Source organism: Petromyzon marinus, chromosome 46, assembly GCF_048934315.1.
Source record: "Petromyzon marinus isolate PM22_M1 ecotype Great Lakes invasive population chromosome 46, UKy_Petmar_22M1.pri1.0, whole genome shotgun sequence".
Taxonomy (NCBI): domain Eukaryota; kingdom Metazoa; phylum Chordata; class Hyperoartia; order Petromyzontiformes; family Petromyzontidae; genus Petromyzon; species Petromyzon marinus.
In genome coordinates, this window is record NC_133712.1 from 12,609,737 (window position 1) to 12,633,082 (window position 23,346).

The 23,346-nt window shown below is 54.8% G+C and overlaps 1 protein-coding gene across 1 annotated transcript in view; it reads left to right on the forward strand.

Annotated features, from left to right (window-relative positions):
- The first annotated feature begins 318 nt into the window (after nt 1-318).
- LOC116952234 (cell adhesion molecule CEACAM2-like) overlaps nt 319-23,346 on the forward strand; it is a 34,881-nt gene continuing 11,853 nt past the window's right edge. Inside the window, exons 1-5 of the mRNA XM_032971408.2 lie at nt 319-1,367; nt 12,029-12,263; nt 13,221-13,369; nt 13,605-13,898; nt 23,166-23,238. Of these exons, the coding sequence (XP_032827299.1) occupies nt 1,271-1,367; nt 12,029-12,263; nt 13,221-13,369; nt 13,605-13,898; nt 23,166-23,238 (848 nt within the window). The 5' untranslated portion in view covers nt 319-1,270. The remainder of the gene's footprint in view (nt 1,368-12,028; nt 12,264-13,220; nt 13,370-13,604; nt 13,899-23,165; nt 23,239-23,346) is intronic.

The following is a 23,346-nucleotide window of genomic DNA, read 5'->3' on the forward strand; positions in this document are numbered from 1 at the left end:
TTTAAGAACCTCGCTTTTGTGACAAGTGCCGTTAGCGAGGAGCACCTGTCGATGAAGGCCGGAACAGCACACGAGGGGGTGGGTGGCCAGCGCCACGCCCGGCCGCCTTTGTATCCCGAGTGGAGATGTGTACACACTGCACCGGATACTCATTTGAGGCTGAGTCGACCTAGGCGATGCCCAGGACCGGTTCAGATCATCGTCAATGGCGGTGTTGGTGGACGTGAGCGGGAATCGAACTCGGGCCGCCGGGTTCGTAGCGCAGCGTAGCGCTAACCGCTGCACCACCGCTCCCCGATATATATAGTGTGTGTGTGTGCGCACACGCTCGCATTGTGCCTCCAATCGCACGCGCTCTCTCCCACCAACCTCCCTGGAGCGTTCAGAGAGAGCAGGGAGAGAGAGAGCGCGCGGGCTGAGAGCGTCGAGAGAGAGAGAGACGATATAGAGAGAGAGAGAGACACGACAGAGAGAGAGACAGAGACAGAGAGAGACAGAGACACAACAGAGAGAGAGAGACACGACAGAGACACGACAGAGACAACAGGGTGAGGACGGAGGGACGCTGAGATCACAGGGGGTTGACGAACGCAAGCGACAGAGAAGACGCAGATAGACCCAGAGACGCGGTCGTAAACACGCGCAGCCGCAGAGACACGGGAGACGCAGAGACGCAGAGACACAGAGACGCAGAGACACGGGAAACGCAGAGACACAGAGACACGGGAGACACAGAGACGCAGAGACGCAGAGACGCAGAGACACAGAGACGCAGAGACACAGAGACGCAGAGACACAGAGACGGACCATTTAAGAGCCGCACACACAGACGGCGTTTACGTGCGTACACGCGTGGAGACGAAGAGCGACGGGTTTAGACCCATAGACTCACACAGAGACACATAGACTCACACAGCAGAGACGCATAGATTCACACAGAGACCCATAGACTCACACAGACCCATAGACTCACACAGAGACCCATAGACTCACACAGAGACCCATAGACTCACACAGAGACACATAGACTCACACAGACCCATAGACTCACACAGAGACCCATAGACTCACACAGCAGAGACCCATAGACTCACACAGCAGAGACGCATAGACTCACACATAGAGACCCATACACTCACACAGACGCATAGACTCACATAGAGACCCATAGACTCACATAGAGACCCACAGACTCACACAGAGGATCTATAGTCAAGGGCACGCGGACCAGGGAAGCCATCCCCAGATTCGTCTCCATCTCTGTTTAGAAATGGGCTCAAATCCTCCTCCTTCACCTCGTCATCGTCGTCGTCCTCACCCCGGGGTCTCCCTCGTGATCATCGTCGTCGTCTGCGCGGCGTTTCTCGGTGAGTGCCGGGTGAGCGGTGCGGTGTGGTGTGGTGTGGTGCGGTGTGGTGTGGTGCGGTGTGGTGTGGTGCGGTGTGGTGGTGTGTGGTGTGGTGTGGTGCGGTGTGGTGTGGTGGTGTGTGGTGTGGTGTGGTGTGGTGCGGTGTGGTGTGGAGTGGTGCGGTGTGGTGTGGTGCGGTGGTGTGTGGTGTGGTGCGGTGTGGTGTGGTGCGGTGTTGTGCGGTGTGGTGTGGTACGGTGTGGTGTGGTGTGGTACGGTGTGGTACGGTGTGATGCGGTGTGGTACGGTGTGGTACGGTGTGGTGTGGTGTGGTGGTGTGAGTGGTGTGGTACGGTGTGGTACGGTGTGGTGGTGTGAGTGGTGTGGTACGGTGTGGTGTGGTGGTGTGAGTGGTGTGGTACGGTGTGGTGTGGTGGTGTGAGTGGTGTGGTGTGGTGCGGTGCGATGCGATGTGGTGTGGTGCGGTGTGGTGCATTGTGGTGTGGTGTAGTGGTGTGGTGCGGTGTGGTGTGGTGTGAGCGGTGTGGTGCGGTGTGGTGGTGTGGTGTGGTGCGGTGTGGTGGTGTGAGGGGTGTGGTGCGGTGTGGTGTGTTACGGTGTGGTACGGTGTGGTGCAGTGTGTTACGGTGTGGTGCGGTGTGGTGCGGTGCGGTGTGGTGCGGTGTGGTGGTGTGGTGGTGTGGTACGGTGTGGTGGTGTGAGCGGTTAGCTCGCGCTGCGCTACGATCCCCGGCGACCCGAGTTGGATTCCCGCCCACGGCCGACAGCGCAGTGACGATTATCTGAAGCGGGTCCTGGGCCTCCCCTAGGTCGACTCAGCCTCAAATTAGTACCTTGTGCGGTGTGTAAACATCGCCACTGGGGAGACAAAGGCGGCCGGGCGTGGTGCTGGCCACCCACCCCCTCGTGTGCTACCGTGCTAACAGCACTTGCCCCTACAATCTGTTCAGGCTACACGGAGGATGTTTGTCTTTGGGGTGAGTGTGGTGATTAGGGCGAGTGGGGTGAGTGGAGTGAGTGGGGTGCGTGCGGTGAGTAGGGTGAGTGGGGTGAGTGTGGTGAGTGCGGTGAGTGGGGTGAGTAGAGTGAGTGGGGTGAGTGCGGTGAGTGGGGAGAGTAGAGTGAGTGGGGTGAGTGCGGTGAGTGGGGAGAGTGGGGTGAGTAGAGTGAGTGGGGTGAGTGCGGTGAGTAGAGTGAGTGGGGTGAGTGGGGTGAGTGCGGTGAGTAGAGTGAGTGGGGTGAGTGCGGTGAGTAGAGTGATTGTGGTGAGTGCGGTGAGTAGAGTGATTGTGGTGAGTGCGGTGAGTAGAGTGATTGTGGTGAGTGCGGTGTGCAGTGGCTGTGGGTTGCCCTTTGTAAACACGCCACGTTTCCACCTCTGCGTCATACAAATCAACGCATCCCCATGTCGCCCGTGACAGGCTGTTGATGCTAACACCGTTCGCGAGCAGCACCCTACGCTGGCCGTGAGCCCGGCTCCCCTCTCGTCTCGCCAGTGTCGATGTTTAACGCACCGCGCCAGGATGCTGCTCATTTAAGGCTGAGTCGATCCGGCGAGAAGCGCGCAGGACCGCTTCAGGTCATCTCGACAGACTCGCACAGATACCCGGGTCGCTGCTGCACCACCGCATCTGCGTCAGACGCAAAGACAAAGGACCCCCGTATAGCCCGAACAGACCCTTTGGGTCAAGTGCTGTAAGCGAGCACATATGAAGGCCGGCACTGCACACGAGGGGGGGGGGGGAATGACCAGCACCACGCCCGGCCGCCTTCGTCTCCCTAGAGGCGATGTGTACACATCGCAGCAGGTATTAATTTGAGGCTGAGTCTACCTAGGGGAGGCCCAGGACCAGTTCAGATGATCGTCGCTGGTGTTGGCCGTGAATCGAACCCGGCTCGCCGCTGCACCATCGCTTCTCAACATCTGCGTCACACGCAAAGACAAAGATCCCTCGTATAGCATCAGCATAACACCATCCACATCATCACCACGCCATCATCACAGCATCATCATCATCACACCATCCACATCATCACCACGCCATCATCACAGCATCATCATCATCATCACACCATCCACATCATCACCACGCCATCATCACAGCATCATCATCATCACACCATCCACATCATCACCACGCCATCATCACAGCATCATCATCATCACACCATCCACATCATCACCACGCCATCATCACAGCATCATCATCATCACACCATCCACATCATCACCACGCCATCATCACAGCATCATCATCATCACACCATCCACATCATCATCACGCCATCATTACAGCATCATCATCATCATCATCACACCATCCACATCATCACCACGCCATCATCACAGCAGCATCATCATCACACCATCCACATCATCACCACGCCATCATCACAGCATCATCATCACACCATCCACATCATCACCACGCCATCATCACAGCATCATCATCATCACACCATCCACATCATCACCACGCCATCATCACAGCATCATCATCATCACACCATCCACATCATCACCACGCCATAATCACAGCATCATCATCATCACACCATCCACATCATCACCACGCCATCATCACAGCAGCATCATCATCACACCATCCACATCATCACCACGCCATCATCACAGCATCATCATCATCATCACACCATCCACATCATCACCACGCCATCATCACAGCATCATCATCATCATCACACCATCCACATCATCACCACGCCATCATCACAGCATCATCATCATCACACCATCCACATCATCACCACGCCATAATCACAGCATCATCATCATCACACCATCCACATCATCATTACGCCATTATCACAGCATCATCATCATCATCACACCATCCACATCATCATCACGCCATCATCACATCATCATCATCAAACCATCCACATCATCACCACGCCATCATCACAGCATCATCATCACACCATCCACATCATCACCACGCCTTCATCACAGCATCATCATCACACCAACCATCCGCATCATAATCACGCCATTATCACAGCATCATCATCACACCATCCGCATCATCATCACGCCATCATCACCACATCATCATGATCACACCATGCACATCATCATCACCACATCATTACACCACCCGCATCATTACAGCATCATCATACCATCCACATCATCACGCAATCATCACATCATCATATCGTCATCGCACGATACACATCATCATCATCACATCGCGATCACATCACCGCATCATAATTTTTTTCATCGCATCATCAGCACATCGCCATCACATCGTCATTACATCATCATATTCATTTCCAACACCGTAGAACATACATGATGCGCCACACAATCGCACATACAACACGTGTGCACCCATCCTCGCATACGCCACACCGCATACACAAAGGCAAAGGTCCCCCCGTATAGCCTTAACAGGCTGTTGGGGCAAGTGCTGTTGGCGAGCACCTATGAAGGCCAACACGGCACACGAGGGGGGGTGGGTGGCCAGCACCACTCCTGGCCGCATTTGTCTCACCGGTGGCGATGTTTACGCACCGCACCAGCTACTCATTTGAGGCTGAGTCGACCTAGGGGAGGCCCAGGACCGACTCAGATAATCGTCACTGTTGGTGGCCGTGACCTCACAACAGGGAATGGAAGTGCATCGGTCTCTGTGAGTCATTTAATCCACGTATGAGTCAGTGTATCTGTGTGAGTCAGTTTACGTGATTGTGAGTGATTGTATCCACGTGTTTAAGTTTAATTTACAGTAAAACCTTGGATTGAGCATAATTCGTTCCGGAAACGTGTTTGTAATCCAAAGCACTCGTATATCAAAGCACTCGTATATCAGTTGATCACGTGACGCTTGGCAGACAAAGCGTATACGTACTACTCGTATTGCAAAACCATCGCTCGTTTATCAAATTAATATGAATTAAAAAATTTTGCTCGTCTTGCAAAACACTCGCAGACCAAGTTACTCGCAATCCCAGGTTTTGCTGTATTTGGTATAGCCCTGTGAGCCATTCGGCTCTTGAATCGGGTGCAACCACAACAAACAAAAAACAAAAACATGAACAAGAAAACATCTTCAAGTGATTTTGTGCAAACAGAAAAATCCAGGAAAAAACAGCAACAATCTTCCAGTCTGTGTATCTGTATGAGTCACCTAATCTACGGGAGTGTGGGTATCCACGTGTGAGTCTGTGTCTGTGTGTGAGTCTGTTTATCCACGTGTGAGTCGACACGAGTCTTTCGGTCTCTGTGTGAGAGTCTATGGATCTCTGTGGGAGTCTTGGGCTCTGTGCGTGAATCGACGGGTCTTCATTTTAATCGAGGGGTCTCTTGTCTGAATCTACGCGAGAGAAGGTTTGTAATGCCAGTAGAGTCAACCAACGGTGTGAGTGGACTAGTGGGCACGGGAGGTACCGACAGGGGAGTCAGCCTGCAGTGCGAATGGACTAGTGGCCACGGAAGGTAATGACAGGGGAGTCAGCCTGCAGTGCGAATGGACTAGTGGCCACGGAAGGTAATGACAGGGGAGTCAGCCTGCAGTGCGGATGGACTAGTGGCCACGGGAGGTAACGACAGGGGAGTCAACCTGCAGTGCGAATGGACTAGTGGCCACGGGAGGTCATTACAGGAGAGTCAGCCTGCAGTGCGAATGGACTAGTGGCCACGGGAGGTAATGACAGTGGAGTCAGACTACAGTACGAATGGACTAGTGGCCACAGGAGGTAACGACAGTGGAGTCAGCCTACAGTATGAATGGACAAGTGGCCACAGGAGGTAACGACAGAGGAGTCAGCCTGCAGTATGAATGGACTAGTGGCCACGGGAGGTAATGACAGGGGAGTCAGCCTGCAGTGTGAATGGACTAGTGGCCACAGGAGGTAATGACAGTGGAGTCAGCCTACAGTACGAATGGAATAGTGGCCACGGGAGGTACCGACAGGGGAGTCAGCCTGCAGGGCGAATGGACTAGTGACCACGGGAGGTAATGACAGGTGAGTCAGCCTGCAGTGCGAATGGACTAGTGGCCACGGGAGGTAACGACAGGGAGTCAGCCTGCAGTGCGAATGGACTAGTGGCCACGGGAGTTAATGACAGGGGAGTCAGCCTGCAGTGCGAATGGACTAGTGGCCAGGGGAGGTAACGGCAGAGGAGTCAGCCTGCAGTATGAATGGACTAGTGGCCACAGGAGGTAATGACAGTGGAGTCAGCCTACAGTACGAATGGACTAGTGGCCATGGGAGGTAATGACACGGGAGTCAACCTGCAGTGTGAATGGAGTAGTGGCCACGGGAGATAATGACAGGGGAGTCAGCTTTCAGTACGAATGAACTAGTGGCCACGGGAGGTAATGACAGGAGTCAGCCTGCCGTGCGAATGGACTAGTGGCCACGGGAGGTAATGACAGAGGAGTCAGTCTGCAGTGCGAATGGACTAGTGGCCACAGGAGGTAATTACAGGGGAGTCAGCCTGCAGTGCGAATGGACTAGTGGCCACGGGAGGTAATGACAGAGGAGTCAGTCTGCAGTACGAATGGGCTAGTGGCCACGGGAGGTAATGACAGGTGAGTCAGCCTGCAGTGCGAATGGACTAGTGGCCACAGGAGGTAATTAAAATGACAGGGGAGTCAGCCTGCAGTACGAGTGGACTGGTGGCCGCGGGAATGATGGAGAACAGGGGCGTGGCCAGGTGACAGAAGAGGATGGTGGAGTCTGCCGGTTGAGCGATCGGTCTAGAACCAGCGAGAAGGTTCGAGAATGAGGGCGTGGCCTCGGACCGTATACAATGGAGATGCGCGGGAGACTCGGGGCTGTTGCGAGCACGTGGCTCCTTAATAAAATAAAAAATAAAACATCTCAAGACAAGTGCGTCCAAGTCGTCATTACACATTTGATGCGATGCCGTGCCTACGTCGCTTTGATTCGTCGCTGTACTCTCTCCTATCGTTATTTACTCTTCACTTTTTTTACTTTTTTTGTCATTTTGGTGACCTGGATCACTCTGTGGCGCTTTTGGTTCTCGCCTACTTCAAGGCTCACCTTAATTTCCACCACTATTATGTATATTTCTTTCGTTAGCCAAGTCACGCCCTTGTTGTTTGGGGTCGAGTCTAGTGAGAGAGTAATGGATACCAAAGCGGAGGCGATTTAATATCGTTGGTTTGTCTTTAATTTTGTATACAAGCTCCCCCCCACCCCACACTCTCTGCCTGCTTTCACACCATAGCGTAGATCTGGACAACACGGTGCGCTTACAGCATACCACAGGGCGACCCCTTTGTCACACACTTCTGAGGCTGCACGCGTACCCTAACAAAGATCCCCCGTATTTTCTAGATTTGAAGCTTTCGTGACTGCAAGGATCCATACTCTTCGGGACAACAGAGCTTCAAGCTCTGTTGTCCCGACAGTTCTGTTCCTTCACCTGAAGAAGGCCGCTTGTGTTGTGGCCGAAACGGCATGATTTTTTGTTGTTTTATTTTTTGCCTACGTGACTTTACCGAATAGAACCAAAGAGTATCCCCCCTATAGCCTTAATAGACTGTAGGGGCAAGTGCGTGTATTTTTCTCACGGTTCTTCCACTTTTCCCCTACCACGTTTGCAAACGTGGCTGCCGATATAAATTTTTCCACGCGACAAGCCACTTGCTTGAGCTTTCGTTTGTGATCGTCAGGTCGCTTCCGAGAAAAATATCTCTACAGCCCAATCATCCTGACCTGGTAAAATACAACAAATAGTTTCGTTTCTCGTGTCCTCGTCTATTACACACAGCGAAATATTTGTTTCGCCTTAGGCCACACAGGGTTCAGAATCAAAATGTTTCTTAAGACTGCAAGGAGGAAATGGATGACCTATATGAATCTCTTTATTTTTTTTACAGATGTCTAGTCAGGCCGGGTCAGCAAGTTACAACAGCAAACAAACAACAACAACACACAAAAAACCCCGATAGGAGTGCAAAGTATATGATAGGTAGGCAGGTCACGAGAATTACATAAGTATAAAATATGCAAGTCCAAAGCATTTCACGAGTGCGTAAATTCCCGCCCATGTTCTGAAAACTGAAGTTGAATCTTGGGGCAAGGCAGCAAAAACGACGACTCCGCAAACAGCCCCAGACCACACCAAGATCACAACAGCAGCACACAGTAGGCGGTCCCCCGATGCAATTGCACATTAAAATGTAACTTTCCATACACGAGTGACGATAACAAGTCGCATTTTTTTTGCAATTGCAGTTGTATCCAGCACCAAATCTTCCCCTCCGAGATATTTATTGCCGATGAGAAATGTGCTGAGTTGTTATCGTCAAGTATGTCCTAACAACGCAGCAGCAGCATCGCCGGATCTCTCGGATTCCTACGGAGTGATGTTGAACGCATGAAAGTGAACACGGCGAAGTCATAATACGCAGAGTGGAGGGTGTTGGTTCTGGACATGGCCCTCGGGAGTTGACAGGACACATGTCCGGAGTGGTGGTGGTGGGGGGGGGGGAGTGGCGGTGAGAGCGGAGAGAAGTCTAAACTAGGGGTCAGCAACCAGAATATCAAGATGAGTATTTTTTTATATATATTTGGGTCTTTTGTAAAGTCACGACGATAGGTTTAAAGAAAACAACAACAAACAACAACAAAAACCTCTCAATGTTTCAAGAGCCGCAATGCACTGTGGTGGTGGTGATGATGGTGGTGGTGGTGAATACGAGACGTTGGTGCCTTTAAGAATCACGACACGATGCCGTTCCCTCCCGGGGAACCACCGCATGCCGCCCCGCCAGCCTCCGGCTGTCCGACTTGCGGTCTCGACTATACGGGGCCCACACAGCAGGGGGTGGACCTCGCTGAGCCAACGTCGATCTCGGGCAACGTCCGCGCCAAAGGCGAAAAAGACGCCCCCCGATGCAGCCTTGCGAGACTGCCGGAGCCAAGTGCCGCTAGCGTGCAGCTGTGAAGTCTGGCACGCAACGTGGCCCACCAACAAAGCACCCGGACTCGCCGTTGACTCCAAGGTGCTGATTTGGCGTTGACGCACCGCACCAGGAACTCATTCGAGGCCGGATCGACCCGAGGGCGTGACCAGGGATCGGCTCAGATAATCGTCACCGGTGTTGGTGGCCGTGAGCGGGAATGGAACTCGGGTCGTTGGGTTCGATACGGATGCGCGCAAACGGCAGCACAAAAAAAAGATCCTCCGTATAGCCTGATAAGACTCTTGGGGCGAGTGCTGTTAGCTAGCTACTATGAAGGCCGGCACTGCACACGAGGGGGCGGGTGGCCAGCACCACGCCCGGCCGCCTTTGTCTCCCCAGTGAGGATGTTTTACACATCGCACCGGGTACTCATTTGAGACTGAGTCGGCCTAGGGGAGGCACAGGACCGGTTCCGATAATCGTCACTGGTTGTTGGCCGTGAGCGGGAATCGAACCCGAGTCGCCAGGTTCGGAGCGCAGCGTAGCGCTTAACCACTACACTACCGCTCCCCACACACACACACAAACACGTGCGCTGACGTCACATCATCGGCATCAACACCACACCAACAGCATCATCTTCATACCATTAGCATGCAGGGCGCCCAAGGGCCGATTGCGTCAAGTGCACAACTAAATCACTGTACGTATACTCGCTCGGTGGTGCACATCGTCTAGTCCAAGCGCCCTGGTGACGCCACCGCTACTTTAGTTAATAAAAATGCAAATGTATAACGCGAATTCCATCCCCGGATCCCAAATGCGCAACGCATGGAAAAGCAGGAAACAAAAATAAAACCAGCGGGCAACCGACCAAACCAAAGAGGCAAGGCTGAGTTTGAAGAGATGGGGGGGTTTCAAAACAGACTTAAATATACCTCCATAATACAGGGAGGGGTTTTTTTTCGGTCGGAGATGGAGATCACTAAGTCAACGTTGCCTCGGGGAATGTCTGTACCAAAGGCACACGATCCCCCCGTGTAGCTATGAAGATTGGCACGTAACGTGGCCAACAACACGCGTATAGGCGATCTAACTCCCCCCCCCCCAAAAAACCCTGCATTATGGATGATATTGGTCACGAAAGCCGACGCATTAAACGTATATATACCTAACGACTTCTTCCTGATTTCAAGTGGCGAGGTGTTCCATAGCTTGTGGACGCCACGCTAACAGAAGCGCCAATCACCAAAAGAGCACAAACCCAGCCTGGACCTGGGAGTGCTGAGCAGTTGGAGATCAAACGATCTTAAGGACCCTGATGGAATATAAAAATTTATTTAGTTCCTGCAATTAGTGTGGGGTGGTGGTGGGGGGGTGGTGAGCACTTTTAAAGCCGCGTTAAAACAACGGTGGAGTTAAATTTCGATTTAAAGCTTTCGTGACTGCAAGGATTCATCTTCTTTGGTTCTTTCGGTAAAGTCACCACGTAGAATGAGAATAAAAGAATAAATTGATAAAATAAAATAACGCAATAATATTCTCACGACGTTTCGGCCACAACACAAGCGGCCCTCATCAGGTGACAGACAGCCTCGTCCCCGGCCTAGACACAACCCTAACCGCGTTGCACCGACGGCATCGACCGAGACAGCCAACAATTGTCCGGCCGCGCAATTATCGAGTGAAGTCCGCGGCGACGAGGTGCAGCGAAGACAAAAGCGAGACGAGTCCACTCCCAGAACAGGCAGCCCGGAGCTCTCGCTCTCCGCTGCTTTTATTCTACTCGACGCGGCCTGGCTCCGCCCTGGCCGCGCCTCCCTTCTCGAACCCACTAGCGGGTTCCAGGGGGCCTCTCTACGAGGTCTTCCGTGACCCTTGCCCCAGTTCCTCCGCCCTGCCGGCACGCAGCCGTGCTCGACCGCAGCGCGTGCGCTAAGTGTCCACCGCAGTTGCCGCTGCTGGACAGCAGTCGGCGCTGTGTCACTACACTCGTGTAGAGGATGTTCGGGACATCCTCACACACAAACACCACACAACCACGGGTTAAGGGTCACGGGGGCGCTGCCGTGTACGCCACCCAAACCGATTATTGAGGGGAGGACACTCCGATCGGATTGGCCCCCAGCAGGATTAGCAGTGGAGGGGTCAGCCCGAGAAGGGAATGAGTGTTTAAAAAAAGGGCAGGCGATTTGGAGGGTTCGGGGTTGGTTTTCGACGATGAGTGGAAGTGCGGTGTGAGTTGCCTTGAGAATAAAGATCCTGCTTAAACCATCTCAAGTCTCCTCTTCACTAGTACTGCTGTAAGCATCGCCACGAGGAAGGCAAAGGACGTGGTTCTGGCCACTACACCCATCGCCTCGTGTACCACTCCGTCCTTCACAGGTCACAGTTTCAGTTTTTTTCAGTTTCATTTATTAGGATTTACGCTGTGAGCCATTCGGCTCTTGATTTTGGTGAAACTGCAAACAAACAATAAAATTACAAGATACACCTAACAGCACTTGCCTCAACAGTCTGTCAATGCTATACGGGGGACCTTTGTCTGTTGTGTGTGTCGGGCGTGGTTGCTGACCCCCCCTCACCCTACCCGCCCCCCCCCCCCCACTTTGTTGCACCGCTCTGGCCTTCACAGGCGCCGCTTGCAAATGACCACATGCCCCCCCCCCCCCCCCCCCCCATCATTCCGATAATTAACGGGAGCCCACACGGGTGGACCTGTCGTGCGTGTGTCTGCGTGGTGGGCCAGGAGGCGGCGTTGAGGGCCGCGCGGTGGTGCGGGTCGCGTCCCAGGCCCTCACGGTGGCCGTCGGCTCCTCGGCGCTGCTCAACGTCTCCTTCTCGCTGCAGCGGCCCACGGGGGTGGGCCCCCCCCCCGGGTCAGGCGACCCCCACGCGGAGGTGGACGTCGAATGGACGTTCCACAGCGGCGGCACGGAAATGCGCGTGGCCCAGCGCAAGCAGGGCATCACCAACCTGCGCACGTACGAGACGGGCGGGGGGGGTGGGGGCAGGAGGGGGGGCGGGGGGCAGGGGGGGGCAGGGGGTGTTGGGGTGAGGGGCAGCACCAACCTGCGTGTGCATGAGACTGGGGTGGTGGTGGGGGGGGGCAGCGCCAACCTTACCAGCGCACATTCAATATTTGTCCTGCACGGGCTCCACACCGCAGCCTGTGCTCCCCCGGACACCTCTCATGGTGAATGTCCCCGCGGGTTGAGACGAACGTGGCGCCGGCACAGCGAGGGCTCCACGCACCAGCGGATAGACCATGGCCGCCGGAGGGGATGTTCCAGCGGTCGTATGACGGGGGCGGCGTGACAGGGGCGGTGTTGTGACGTCGCCGTGAATGTGACGTCGCTGTGAATGTGACGTCGCTGTGAATGTGACGTCGCTGTGAATGTGACGTCGCCGTGAATGTGACGTCGCCGCGAATGTAACGTCGCCACGAATGTGACGTCGCCGCGAATGTGACGTCGCCGCGAATGTGACGTCGCCGTGAATGTGACATCGCCGTGAAAGTGACGTCGCCATGAATGTGACGTCGCCGTGAATGTGACGTCGCCATGAATGTGACGTTGCAGTGAATGTGACGTCGCCGCGAATGTGACGTTGCCGTGAATGTGACGTCGCCGTGAATGTGACATCGCCGTGAAAGTGACGTCGCCATGAATGTGACGTCGCCGTGAATGTGACGTCGCCATGAATGTGACGTTGCAGTGAATGTGACGTCGCCGCGAATGTGACGTTGCCGTGAATGTGACGTCGCCGTGAATGTGACATCGCCGTGAATGTGACATCGCCGTGAAAGTGACGTCGCCATGAATGTGACGTCGCCGTGAATGTGACGTCGCCATGAATGTGACGTTGCCGTGAATGTGACGTCGCCGCGAATGTGACGTCGCCGTGAATGTGACGTCGCCGCGAATGTGACGGTTCGGCAGGTACGATGGCCGCGCGCAGCTTTACCCGCTGAACGGCAGCCTGGTGCTGAACTCGCTCACCAAGAAGGACGGCGGCGTCTACACGGTGCACGTGACCGACACGGCAGACGGCGGCAAGGACCGCAAGCAGATCCGAGTCACCGTGCTCAGTGAGGCCCGCACCGCCGCTAACGCCACGGCGCCGGCGGCACTGGTGGTGCCGACCGACGCCAGGACGCCATGAAACGAGCTTTCGCGCACAACCAACCGCTCGGCGGCGTGAAGCCGGCCTTCGCAGCCACGACCCTGACCACCGCTTCTCCGCTCCGCTCTCTTCCCTGCCTTTCCCCGTAACCCCCCACCGCTCCCCCCCCCCCCGTCTCTGCGCAACCTCTCCCCCTCCAGACCCCGTCTGGGGGGTCTCGCTGTCCCCGTCGCCCAACCCGGCGGCGAGCGGGGCCTGGGCGGAGGGCCAGAACGTGAGCCTCTCCTGCTCCGTGTCGTCGGGCGACGAGGTCTCGCTGGCGTGGAGCCGCGACGGGGACCCCGCGCTCCTGTCGCGGCGCCACCTCCGCTTCGCCGACAACAACGCCACGCTCGCCATCGACGGGCTGCAGGCGGACGACGCCGCCACCTACGCGTGCGTCGCCTCCAACCGCGTGAGCCGCAAGGAGGCGTCGTTCGTCGTCACAGTTGAGGGTGAGTCGGGGGGGGCGTGGCGTGGCGTGGCGGGGCGTGGCGGGGGGAAGGGGCGTGGCGTGGCCGGGCGGGGTGGGGGGGGCGTGGCGTGGTGGGGCGGGGCGTGGCGGGGAGGGCGGGGCGGGGCGTGGCGAGGTGGGGGGGAAGGGAAGTGGCGGGGTCGGTGCCGGCCTTCGCAGGTTGCTGCTGACGCGAACAGCACTTAGCGTCTTAGCCCATACTCTTTGGTTCTATTGGGTAAAGTCACGTGGGTAAAAAATAAAATAACTTAGCCCCGCACGGGTGTTGAGGCTATACGGTGGTGGTGGGGGGGGGGAGTATCTTTGTCTTTTTTGTTAGATGAGAGCGGTGGTGTAGGGGTTAGCGCTACACTGCGCTACGAACCCGGCGAACCGAGTTCGATTCCCACTCACGGCCAAGACCGGTGACGAATACCTGAACCGGTCCTGGGCCTCCCCTAGGTGGACTCAGCCTGAACTGAGGACCTGGTTCGGTGTGTAGTAAACATTGCAACTGGGGAGACAAAGGCGGTCGAACGTGGTGCTGGTCACCCACCCCCTCGTGTGCCGTGTCGGCCTTCATAGGTGGTACTCGCTAACAGCACTTGCCCCTACAGTCTGTTAAGGCTATACAGGGAATCTTTGTCTTTATTGGTGGTGGTGTTGGTGGTGGTGGTGTTATTGGTGGTGTTGGTGGTGGTGTTGTTGGTGGTGGTGTTGTTAGTGGTGTTGTTGGTGGTGGTGTTGGTGGTGATAGTGTTGGTGGTGATAGTGTTGGTGTTGTTGTTGGTGGTGTTGGTGGTGTTAGTGGTGGTGGTGTTGGTAGTGTTGGTGGTGTTGTTGGTGGAGGTGGTGTTGTTGGTGGTGGTGTTGGTGGTGTTGGTGGTGCTGTTGGTGGTGTTGTTGGTGGTGGTGGTGTTGGTAGTGTTGGTGGTGTTTGTGGTGGTGGTGGTGGTGTTGGTGTTGTTGATGGTGTTGGTGGTGGTGTTGTTGGTGGTGTTGGTGGTGATGTTGGTGGTAGTGTTGGTGTTGTTGGTGGTGTTGGTGGTTTTGGTGTTGGTGGTGGTGTTGGTGTTGTTGGTGGTGTTGGTGTTGGTGGTGTTGGTGGTTTTGGTGTTGGTGTTGTTGGTGGTGTTGGTGGTGGTGTTGGTGGTGTTGGTGTTGTTGGTGGTGGTGGTGTTGTTGATGGTATTGGTGGTGGTATTGGTTGTGGTGTTGGTGGTGGTATTGTTGATGGCGGTTGGTGGTGGTGGTGTTGTTGGTGGTGTTGGTGGTGTTGGTGGTGTTGGTGGTGTTGGTGGTGGTGTTGTTGATGGTATTGGTGGTGGTCAGAATCAGAATCAGAAAGGGTTTTATTCGCCATGAAAGTTCACACCGACACGGAATTTACTTTGGCAGGATGGTGCATACATTCAACATATAGGAATCTAAAATCTTAAATAAGTTTTAAACAAGTCTTACTATAATAATAAGGGTTAAAAGTCTAACTAACACCAAGGGGCTGAAGTATATAAAATTGAATAAATATCGAATATAAAATAGCTTTAAGATATAATTAAAAAAATACAAATAGGTTAACATAGTTAATATCGGCAAGGTGTCATTATGTAGATAAAATGTTAAAATCAGTGTAAGCCCTTGGCCTTGTTTAACAGGCCAGCAGCAGATGGGAAGAAACTGTTTTTATGGCGTGAGGTTTTGGTCCTGATGGACCGAAGCCTTCTGCCGGAGGGGAGTAGCTGAAACAGAGAGTGACCAGGGTGGGAGGAATCGGCCATAATCTTCCTCGCTCGCCTCATGGTCCTTGTCGTGTGCAGGTCCTCGAGGGTTGGTAGATTGCAGGCAATTACCTTCTCAGCAGTGTGGATGATACGCTGCAGTCTGCTCTTGTCCTTGGCAGTGGCAGAAGCGTACCAGACGGTTATGGAGGAGGTGAGGATGGATTCAATGATCGCTGTATAGAATTGCACCATCATTGTCTTTGGCAGGTTGAATTTCTTCAGCTGCCGTAGAAAGTACATCCTCTGTTGAGCTCTCTTGGTGAGGGAGCTGATGTTCAGTTCCCACTTGAGGTCCTGGGAGAGAATAGTGCCCAGGAAGCGGAAGGACTCTACAATTTTGACTGGGGAGTCTAACAGGGTGATGGGGGTGAGGGGGGCTGTATTCTTCCTGAAGTCCACAACCATCTCAACTGTCTTTAGAGCATTTAGCTCTAAGTTGTTCTGGCTACACCAGGTCACCAGGTTGTCAGCTTCCCACCTATAGTCAGACTCATCCCCACCAGAGATCAGCCCAATGAGGGTGGTGTCGTCCGCAAACTTCAAGAGTTTGACAGACAGATGATTGGAGGTGCAGCTGTTGGTATACAAGGAGAAGAGCAGTGGGGAAAGGACGCAGCCCTGAGGAGTTCCGGTGCTGATGAACCTGGAGTCAGAGATTTGTGTTCCCAGCTTAACGCACTGCTTCCTGTCAGACAGGAAGTCTGTGATCCATTTACAGGTGGTGTAGGGAACGTTCAGCTGGAAGAGCTTGTCCTGAAGCAGGGCAGGGATGATGGTGTTGAAGGCAGAGCTGAAGTCCACAAACAGGATCCTGGCATAGGATGCTGGGGCGTCCAGATGCTGTAGGGTGAAGTGGAGGGCCATGTTAACTGCGTCATCCACAGACCTGTTGGCTCTGTAGGCAAACTGAAGGGGGTCCAGGAGAGGGTCTGTGATGGCTTTGAGGTGTGCCAGGACCAGGCGCTCAAAAGACTTCATTACCACAGATGTAAGGGCGACCGGTCTGTAATCATTTAGTCCTGTTGGCCTTAGCTTTTTGGGCACAGGGATGATGGTGGAGGACTTGAGACAGGCTGGTACATGGCATGTCTCCAGGGAGGTGTTAAAGATGTTGGTGAACACCGGAGACAGCTGGTCAGCGCAGTGCCTGAGGGTGGCTGAAGAGACAGAGTCCGACCCGGCTGCTTTGCGTGGATTCTGCCTCTTGAAAAGTCTATTAACTTCTCCCTCCTGAAAGGAGAGAATCGTCTCTGTAGTATTGGTGGGGGGTGGGGCCTCTTGGGTGGGAAGGGGTGGTTCAGGACAGTCCAATTGTCTTTCAAATCTACAGTAGAACTCGTTCAGGTCGTTGGCTAGGCGGGAGTCGTTAGTGGTATGGGGGGCTCTGGGTTTGTAGTTGTTGATCTGCCTGAGCCCTCTCCAGACAGAAGCAGCGTCGTTAGTAGAGAACTGGTGTTTTAGCCTCTCTGAGTACAGTCGTTTAGCCTCTCTCACCGCTTTGCTAAACCTGTTCTTCGACTCCTTGAATCTGTCTCTATCCCCACTCCTAAACGCTTCCTCCTTCTCCAACCTCAACCTTCTGAGCTTTGCTGAGAACCAGGGCTTATTGTTGTTAAAGTTCACCCTGGTACGTGTTGGGATACAGCAGTCCTCACAGAAGCTGATGTAGGACGTCACAGCCTCTGTGAGTTCATCCAGACTATTGGTAGCAGTCGTAAACATATCCCAGTCAGTACAGTCTAAGCACGCCCGCAAATCTTCCACAGCCTCACTGGTCCACTGTTTAGATGTCCTCACAGCAGGTTTACAGAGTTTTAGTTTCTGCCTGTATGCAGGAATCAGGTGGACCATGGCATGGTCAGAGTGTCCTAGTGCTGCTCGGGGGACGGCGTGGTAGGCTCTACTGACTGTATTGTAGCAGTGATCCAGAGTGTTCCCTTCTCAGGTTGCGCATTTAATGAATTGTATGTATTTGGGGAGTTCGTGGCTGAGATTACCTTTGTTAAAGTCGCCAAGTACGATAACCAACGAATCTGGATTTGCTCGCTCCACACTCAGAATCTGATCGGCGAGCATGCGTTGGGCCTCTTTAACCTGAGGACAAGGCGGCAAATAAACTCCGACCAAAATGAGCGACGCGAACTCGCGAGGCGAGTAAAACGGTTTACAGGTTATAAAAATTTATTCAAGAAGTGGAGAACAATGTTGCAGAATCACTGTGACATCTACACACCAGCCACTGTTAATGTAAAAACAAATACCACCGCCTTTCGTCTTGCCGGAGAGTGCTATGTCACGATCCGATCTTACAAGATGGAATCCTGCTAGTTGTAGCGAAGTGTCCGGAATCAAATCACACAGCCATGTTTCCGTGAAGCACAAAACAGAAGCTGAAAGAAAGTCTTTGTTTTTTACCATCAGTAGCTGAAGTTCATCCATTTTGCTGTACAGTGAACGTACGTTGGAGAGGAAAAAGCTCGGAAGCACTGTTCGGATCCCGCGTCTGCGTAGCCGTACTAGAGCCCTTGACCGTTTACCCCTTGGGCGGCGTTTCGCTGCTTGAGCAAAGCCTAGCGCGGCATTGACTAGAATGCCTACTAATTCTGCCGCTGGAAGCAGAAAAGTAGGAATTAAATCCACAGGAGTTGTTTTCCTGATATTTAAAAGTTCGTCTCTTGTTAGAGAACTCCGAAAATATTGGCAAAACACTGAATTGACAGACAAAACAAGACAAAACAGGGCGCACTGACCGGCTGAGGCTACCATCATCGGCGCCATCTTCGCACCAGCACGGGTGTGCTGAACAGCAGGACTCTCTCACCAGCACGGGAGTGGTGAACAGCAGGCCCCTCTCACCAACACGGGTGTGATGAACAGCACGCCCCTCTCACCAGCACGGGTGTGTTGAACAGCAGGCCCCTCTCACCAACACGGGTGTGATGAACAGCAGGCCTCTCTCACCAGCACGGGTGTGTTGAACAGCAGGTCCCTCTCACCAGCACGGGTGTGCTGAACAGCAGGCCCCTCTCACCAACACGGGTGTGATGAACAGCAGGCCCCTCTAACCAGCACGGGTGTGATGAACAGTAGGCCTCTCTCACCAGCACGGGTGTGCTGAACAGCAGGCCTCTCTCACCAGCACGGGTGTGCTGAACAGTAGGCCTCTCTCACCAGCACGGGTGTGCTGAACAGCAGGCCCCTCTCACCAGCACGGGTGTGTTGAACAGCAGACCCCTCTCACCAGCACGGGTGTGATGAACAGTAGGCCTCTCAACAGCAGCCCCCTCTCCCCAGCACGGGTGTGCTGAACAGCAGGCCCCTCAACAGCAGGCCTCTCTCACCAGCGCAGGTGTGCTGAACAGCAGGCCCCTCAACAGCAGGCCCCTCTCACCAGCACGGGTGTGCTGAATAGCAGGCCTCTCAACACGGGTGTGCTGAACAGCAGGCCTCTCTCACCAGCACGGGTGTGCTGAACAGCAGGCCTCTCTCACCAACACGGATGTGATGAACAGCAGGCCCCTCTCACCAGCACGGGTGTGTTGAACAGCAGGCCCCTCTCACCAGCACGGGTGTGCTGAACAGCAGGCCCCTCTCACCAGCACGGGTGTGCTGAACAGCAGGCCCCTCTCACCAGCACGGGTGTGATGAACAGTAGGCCCCTCAACACGGGTGTGCTGAACAGCAGGCCTCTCTCCCCAGCACGGGTGTGCTGAACAGCAGGCCCCTCAACAGCAGGCCTCTCTCACCAGCGCAGGTGTGCTGAACAGCAGGCCCCTCAACAGCAGGCCCCTCTCACCAGCACGGGTGTGCTGAACAGCAGGCCCCTCAACACGGGTGTGCTGAACAGCAGGCCTCTCTCACCAGCACGGGTGTGCTGAACAGCAGGCCCCTCTCACCAGCACGGGTGTGCTGAACAGCAGGCCCCTCTCACCAGCACGGGTGTGCTGAACAGCAGGCCCCTCTCACCAGCACGGGTGTGCTGAACAGTAGGCCCCTCAACACGGGTGTGCTGAACAGCAGGCCTCTCTCACCAGCACGGGTGTGCTGAACAGCAGGCCCCTCTCACCAGCACGGGTGTGCTGAACAGCAGGCCCCTCTCACCAGCACGGGTGTGCTGAACAGCAGGCCCCTCAACACGGGTGTGCTGAACAGCAGGCCTCTCTCACCAGCACGGGTGTGCTGAACAGCTGGCCTCTCTCACCAACACGGATGTGATGAACAGCAGGCCCCACTCACCAGCACGGGTGTGCTGAACAGTAGGCCCCTCAACACGGGTGTGCTGAACAGCAGGCCTCTCTCACCAGCACGGGTGTGCTGAACAGCAGGCCCCTCTCACCAGCACGGGTGTGCTGAACAGCAGGCCCCTCTCACCAGCACGGGTGTGCTGAACAGCAGGCCTCTCAACAGCAGGCCTCTCTCACCAGCAAGGGTGTGCTGAACAGCAGGCCCCTCAACACGGGTGTGCGGAACAGCAGGCCTGTCTCACCAGCACGGGTGTGATGAACAGCAGGCCCCTCAACAGCAGGCCTCTCTCACCAGCACGGGTGTGATGAACAGCAGGCCTCTCTCACCAGCACGGGTGTGTTGAACAGCAGGCCCCTCTCAAGACAAAACTGGACAAAACAGGGCGCACCAACCGGCCTAGCCTGCCATCATCATGTTGGTGGTGTTGGTGGTGGTGTTGGTGGTGTTGTTGGTGTTGGTGGTGGTGTTGGTGGTGGTGTTGTTGGTGGTGTTGGTGGTGGTGTTGGTGGTGTTGTTGATGGTGTTGGTGGTGTTGTTGATGGTGTTGGTGATGGTGGTGGTGTTGGTGGTAGTGACAGTCGATGCTGATTCGTGGGTTTTTCGGCCCAGCGGCGTCAATCGCGGGCCCTGTATCTCACGGCGCGCGTTACAGGTCACGGCATCTTCAGCCGACTGCCGATGAGTGTGTATAATTATAATTATATAGTGGTGATAATAATTATTATAAAAAATATCACCACTGCACACGTGTTTGGAGGAAAACGGAGCGTACGGGAGAACCCCCCCCACCCCACGCGTGCGAGGGGGCAACACTCAATCCCCGTACAGACGGAACACATGACGGCGACGAGTCACACTCTGCTGTACCGCCCTCTCTTGGCGAGCCGGCGTAGTACGGGCACCCGCGGGTAGAAGGGAGTCCCACTATGACAACAACAATAATAACAACATCATCTGGGTGTGCGATGATCCAACAACTCACGCTTGCTGCTGCTGCTTCCATAGTGCTGGGTCACGTGCAGCCACGTGCAGCAGCAGCAGCAACGTAGCTATCACCACCGTCATCATCACCACTACTCAGTCATCAAGTGGAACGGGCACTGGCGTAGAGATTTCGCGGTTAGATTTCCCGGATAATTATTTGAGCCACATTCGTAAAAACAAACATTTATAAGTGTCAACCATTGCCCCCCCCCCCCACCAACTCTCCACTAACCGGTGCTGAGTGGCTTATGCGCCGCACCGGGACAGCTGCCACTGGGCGAGCCCTGCGGATGTGGAGAGACGAGACGCGAAAAGAACCTCATGGCAGTACCCCGGGGGGTTACCAGAGTGCCCCGGCTCTAGCACAATGTCCGTGACGCAGTCACTTTTAGTCTGTTGATGGTGGACGATGTGGCAGTCGACTCATCTCGACGAGCCGTACTCACGATGCACCACCACCGCCACAGTGCGTGCCGCGAGCGTTCAGGGTTTCGGCGGAATCGTCCTCGCTGCGTTTCGACATCGCGGAGTGTGGCACCGACGTCGGATTGACTGGAACCCCAGTCGCGGAGTGAAGTAACACCCCTGGACAAAACAAGTGTCCCAGAAATAACATATTTAATTGCCTCGGCCCATTTTGTATTATTGGGCACCCCGGGGTACCTCCATAAGGATCAATTGTTGAAGCGGGTTGAGCTGTTGAGTGGAAGGCTGCCGGGAAAGAGGAGATGCTGAAAGGCTTCGGGGGTTTGGCTGCGAGGTGGCCGGACATTCGATGGATTCCCAAATCGATCTGTGCGGAGTTGCGAATGTCGCCCGTTTCCTGCGAATGGTGGGTTGCTCCGGCCGGAGGGAGGGAACGTGGAGGAGAGTGGAGTGAGATGAGAGGGGAGAGGTAGGAGAGTGCGTGAAGGGGAGTAGAGTGAGATGAGAGGGGAGAGGTAGGAGAGTGCGTGGAGGGGAGTGGAGTGATATGAGAGGGGAGAGGCAGGAGAGAGTGTAGAGGGGAGTGGAGTGAGATGGATAGAGTGAGGTAGGCAGGAGTGAGTCACATCACACAAGCAGAGCGGTTGACGTTTTGATTTAAAGCTTTCGTGACTGCAGGGATTCATATTCTTGGTTCTTTCGGTAAAGTCACGTAGATATCTAAAGAATACGGTGAATGTTTGACAATCTCCAGGGAGAAGATGGAAGGTAAAGATTCACTCAGAATCGGACATCAACGGAATATGGAAATAGACGCCCCACGCCCCAAAGACGGAAGACTGTAATTGTCCATGCCTGGAGGTTGTGTTATTTTTAGTTTTTCAAAAGGGTACTTTCCAATAACATTTCGTGTAAAAAAATAAAAAAATGACTCACTTAGAGAACCAAAGACGATTAGAGACCCATAGACATGCGGGGACAGTTTGGGTCACCTGAGATTGAGTGCAGACCTCCTGTCGCCAACATCGTCAGTAACGTTATCCCAAGACCTCCTGTCGCCAACATCGTCAGTATCGTTATCCCATCATCAGTACCGTCAGTAGCATCAGCATCATGAGCACCATCAGCACCATCAGTAGCAGCAGCATCATTAGCACCATCATCATCAACATTATCATCACCATCATCATTATCAACACCATCATCACCTTTATCAGCATCATCATCATCAGTGTCGTCATCGTCAGCAGCGTCACATCCCGTGGTGGTGCACACGTGGTGGTGGTGCACACGTGGTGGTGGTGGTGCACACGTGGTGGTGGTGGTGCACACGTGGTGGTGCACACGTGGTGGTAGTGGTGCACACGTGGTGGTGGTGGTGCACACGTGGTGGTGGTGGTGCACACGTGGTGGTGGTGGTGCACACGTGGTGGTGGTGCACACGTGGTGGTGCACACGTGGTGGTGCACACGTGGTGGTGCACACGTGGTGGTGCACACGTGGTCACCGCAGTCGGTCGTTCTCCAACTCGCGGTAGCGCGGGTAGGGGGGGTGGGGGCCACCGCGTGGGGATCTTCGAGCTCCTCCAAGGCCTTAGCGTAGCAGAGCGGACCCACAATAACCCCCCCTGCCACCCTCTCCCCGTCAAGGGGGCTCCCTCTCGCGACACGCCCACCTTCCGTCAGCAGGGGCGCCATTGCAGGGCTGCCCCTTTAGCTTCGCGGGTTCGCCTGCTGCGATGCGCTGCGAGTTGTGAGGACTTCAAGGTCAGGACGCGCGGTGTGTCTCGCCCCCACCCCCCTCCCCTACCGCGGCGTGATTCACGCTTGAAGGAAACGGCGCCGCGAGGCTGGGACGCGGAACGCCGTGGAGCGCAGGCGTGATCCCCCTCTTCATACTCAGCTGGTGAGCCGCAAGGGACCCCGGTCACTCATCGGGGACCCGGTCACCCACGGGGTGTTTCCTAAAGAAGACGTATCAGAGACGCCGTGACGGGTTCCTGGTGTCCAGCCG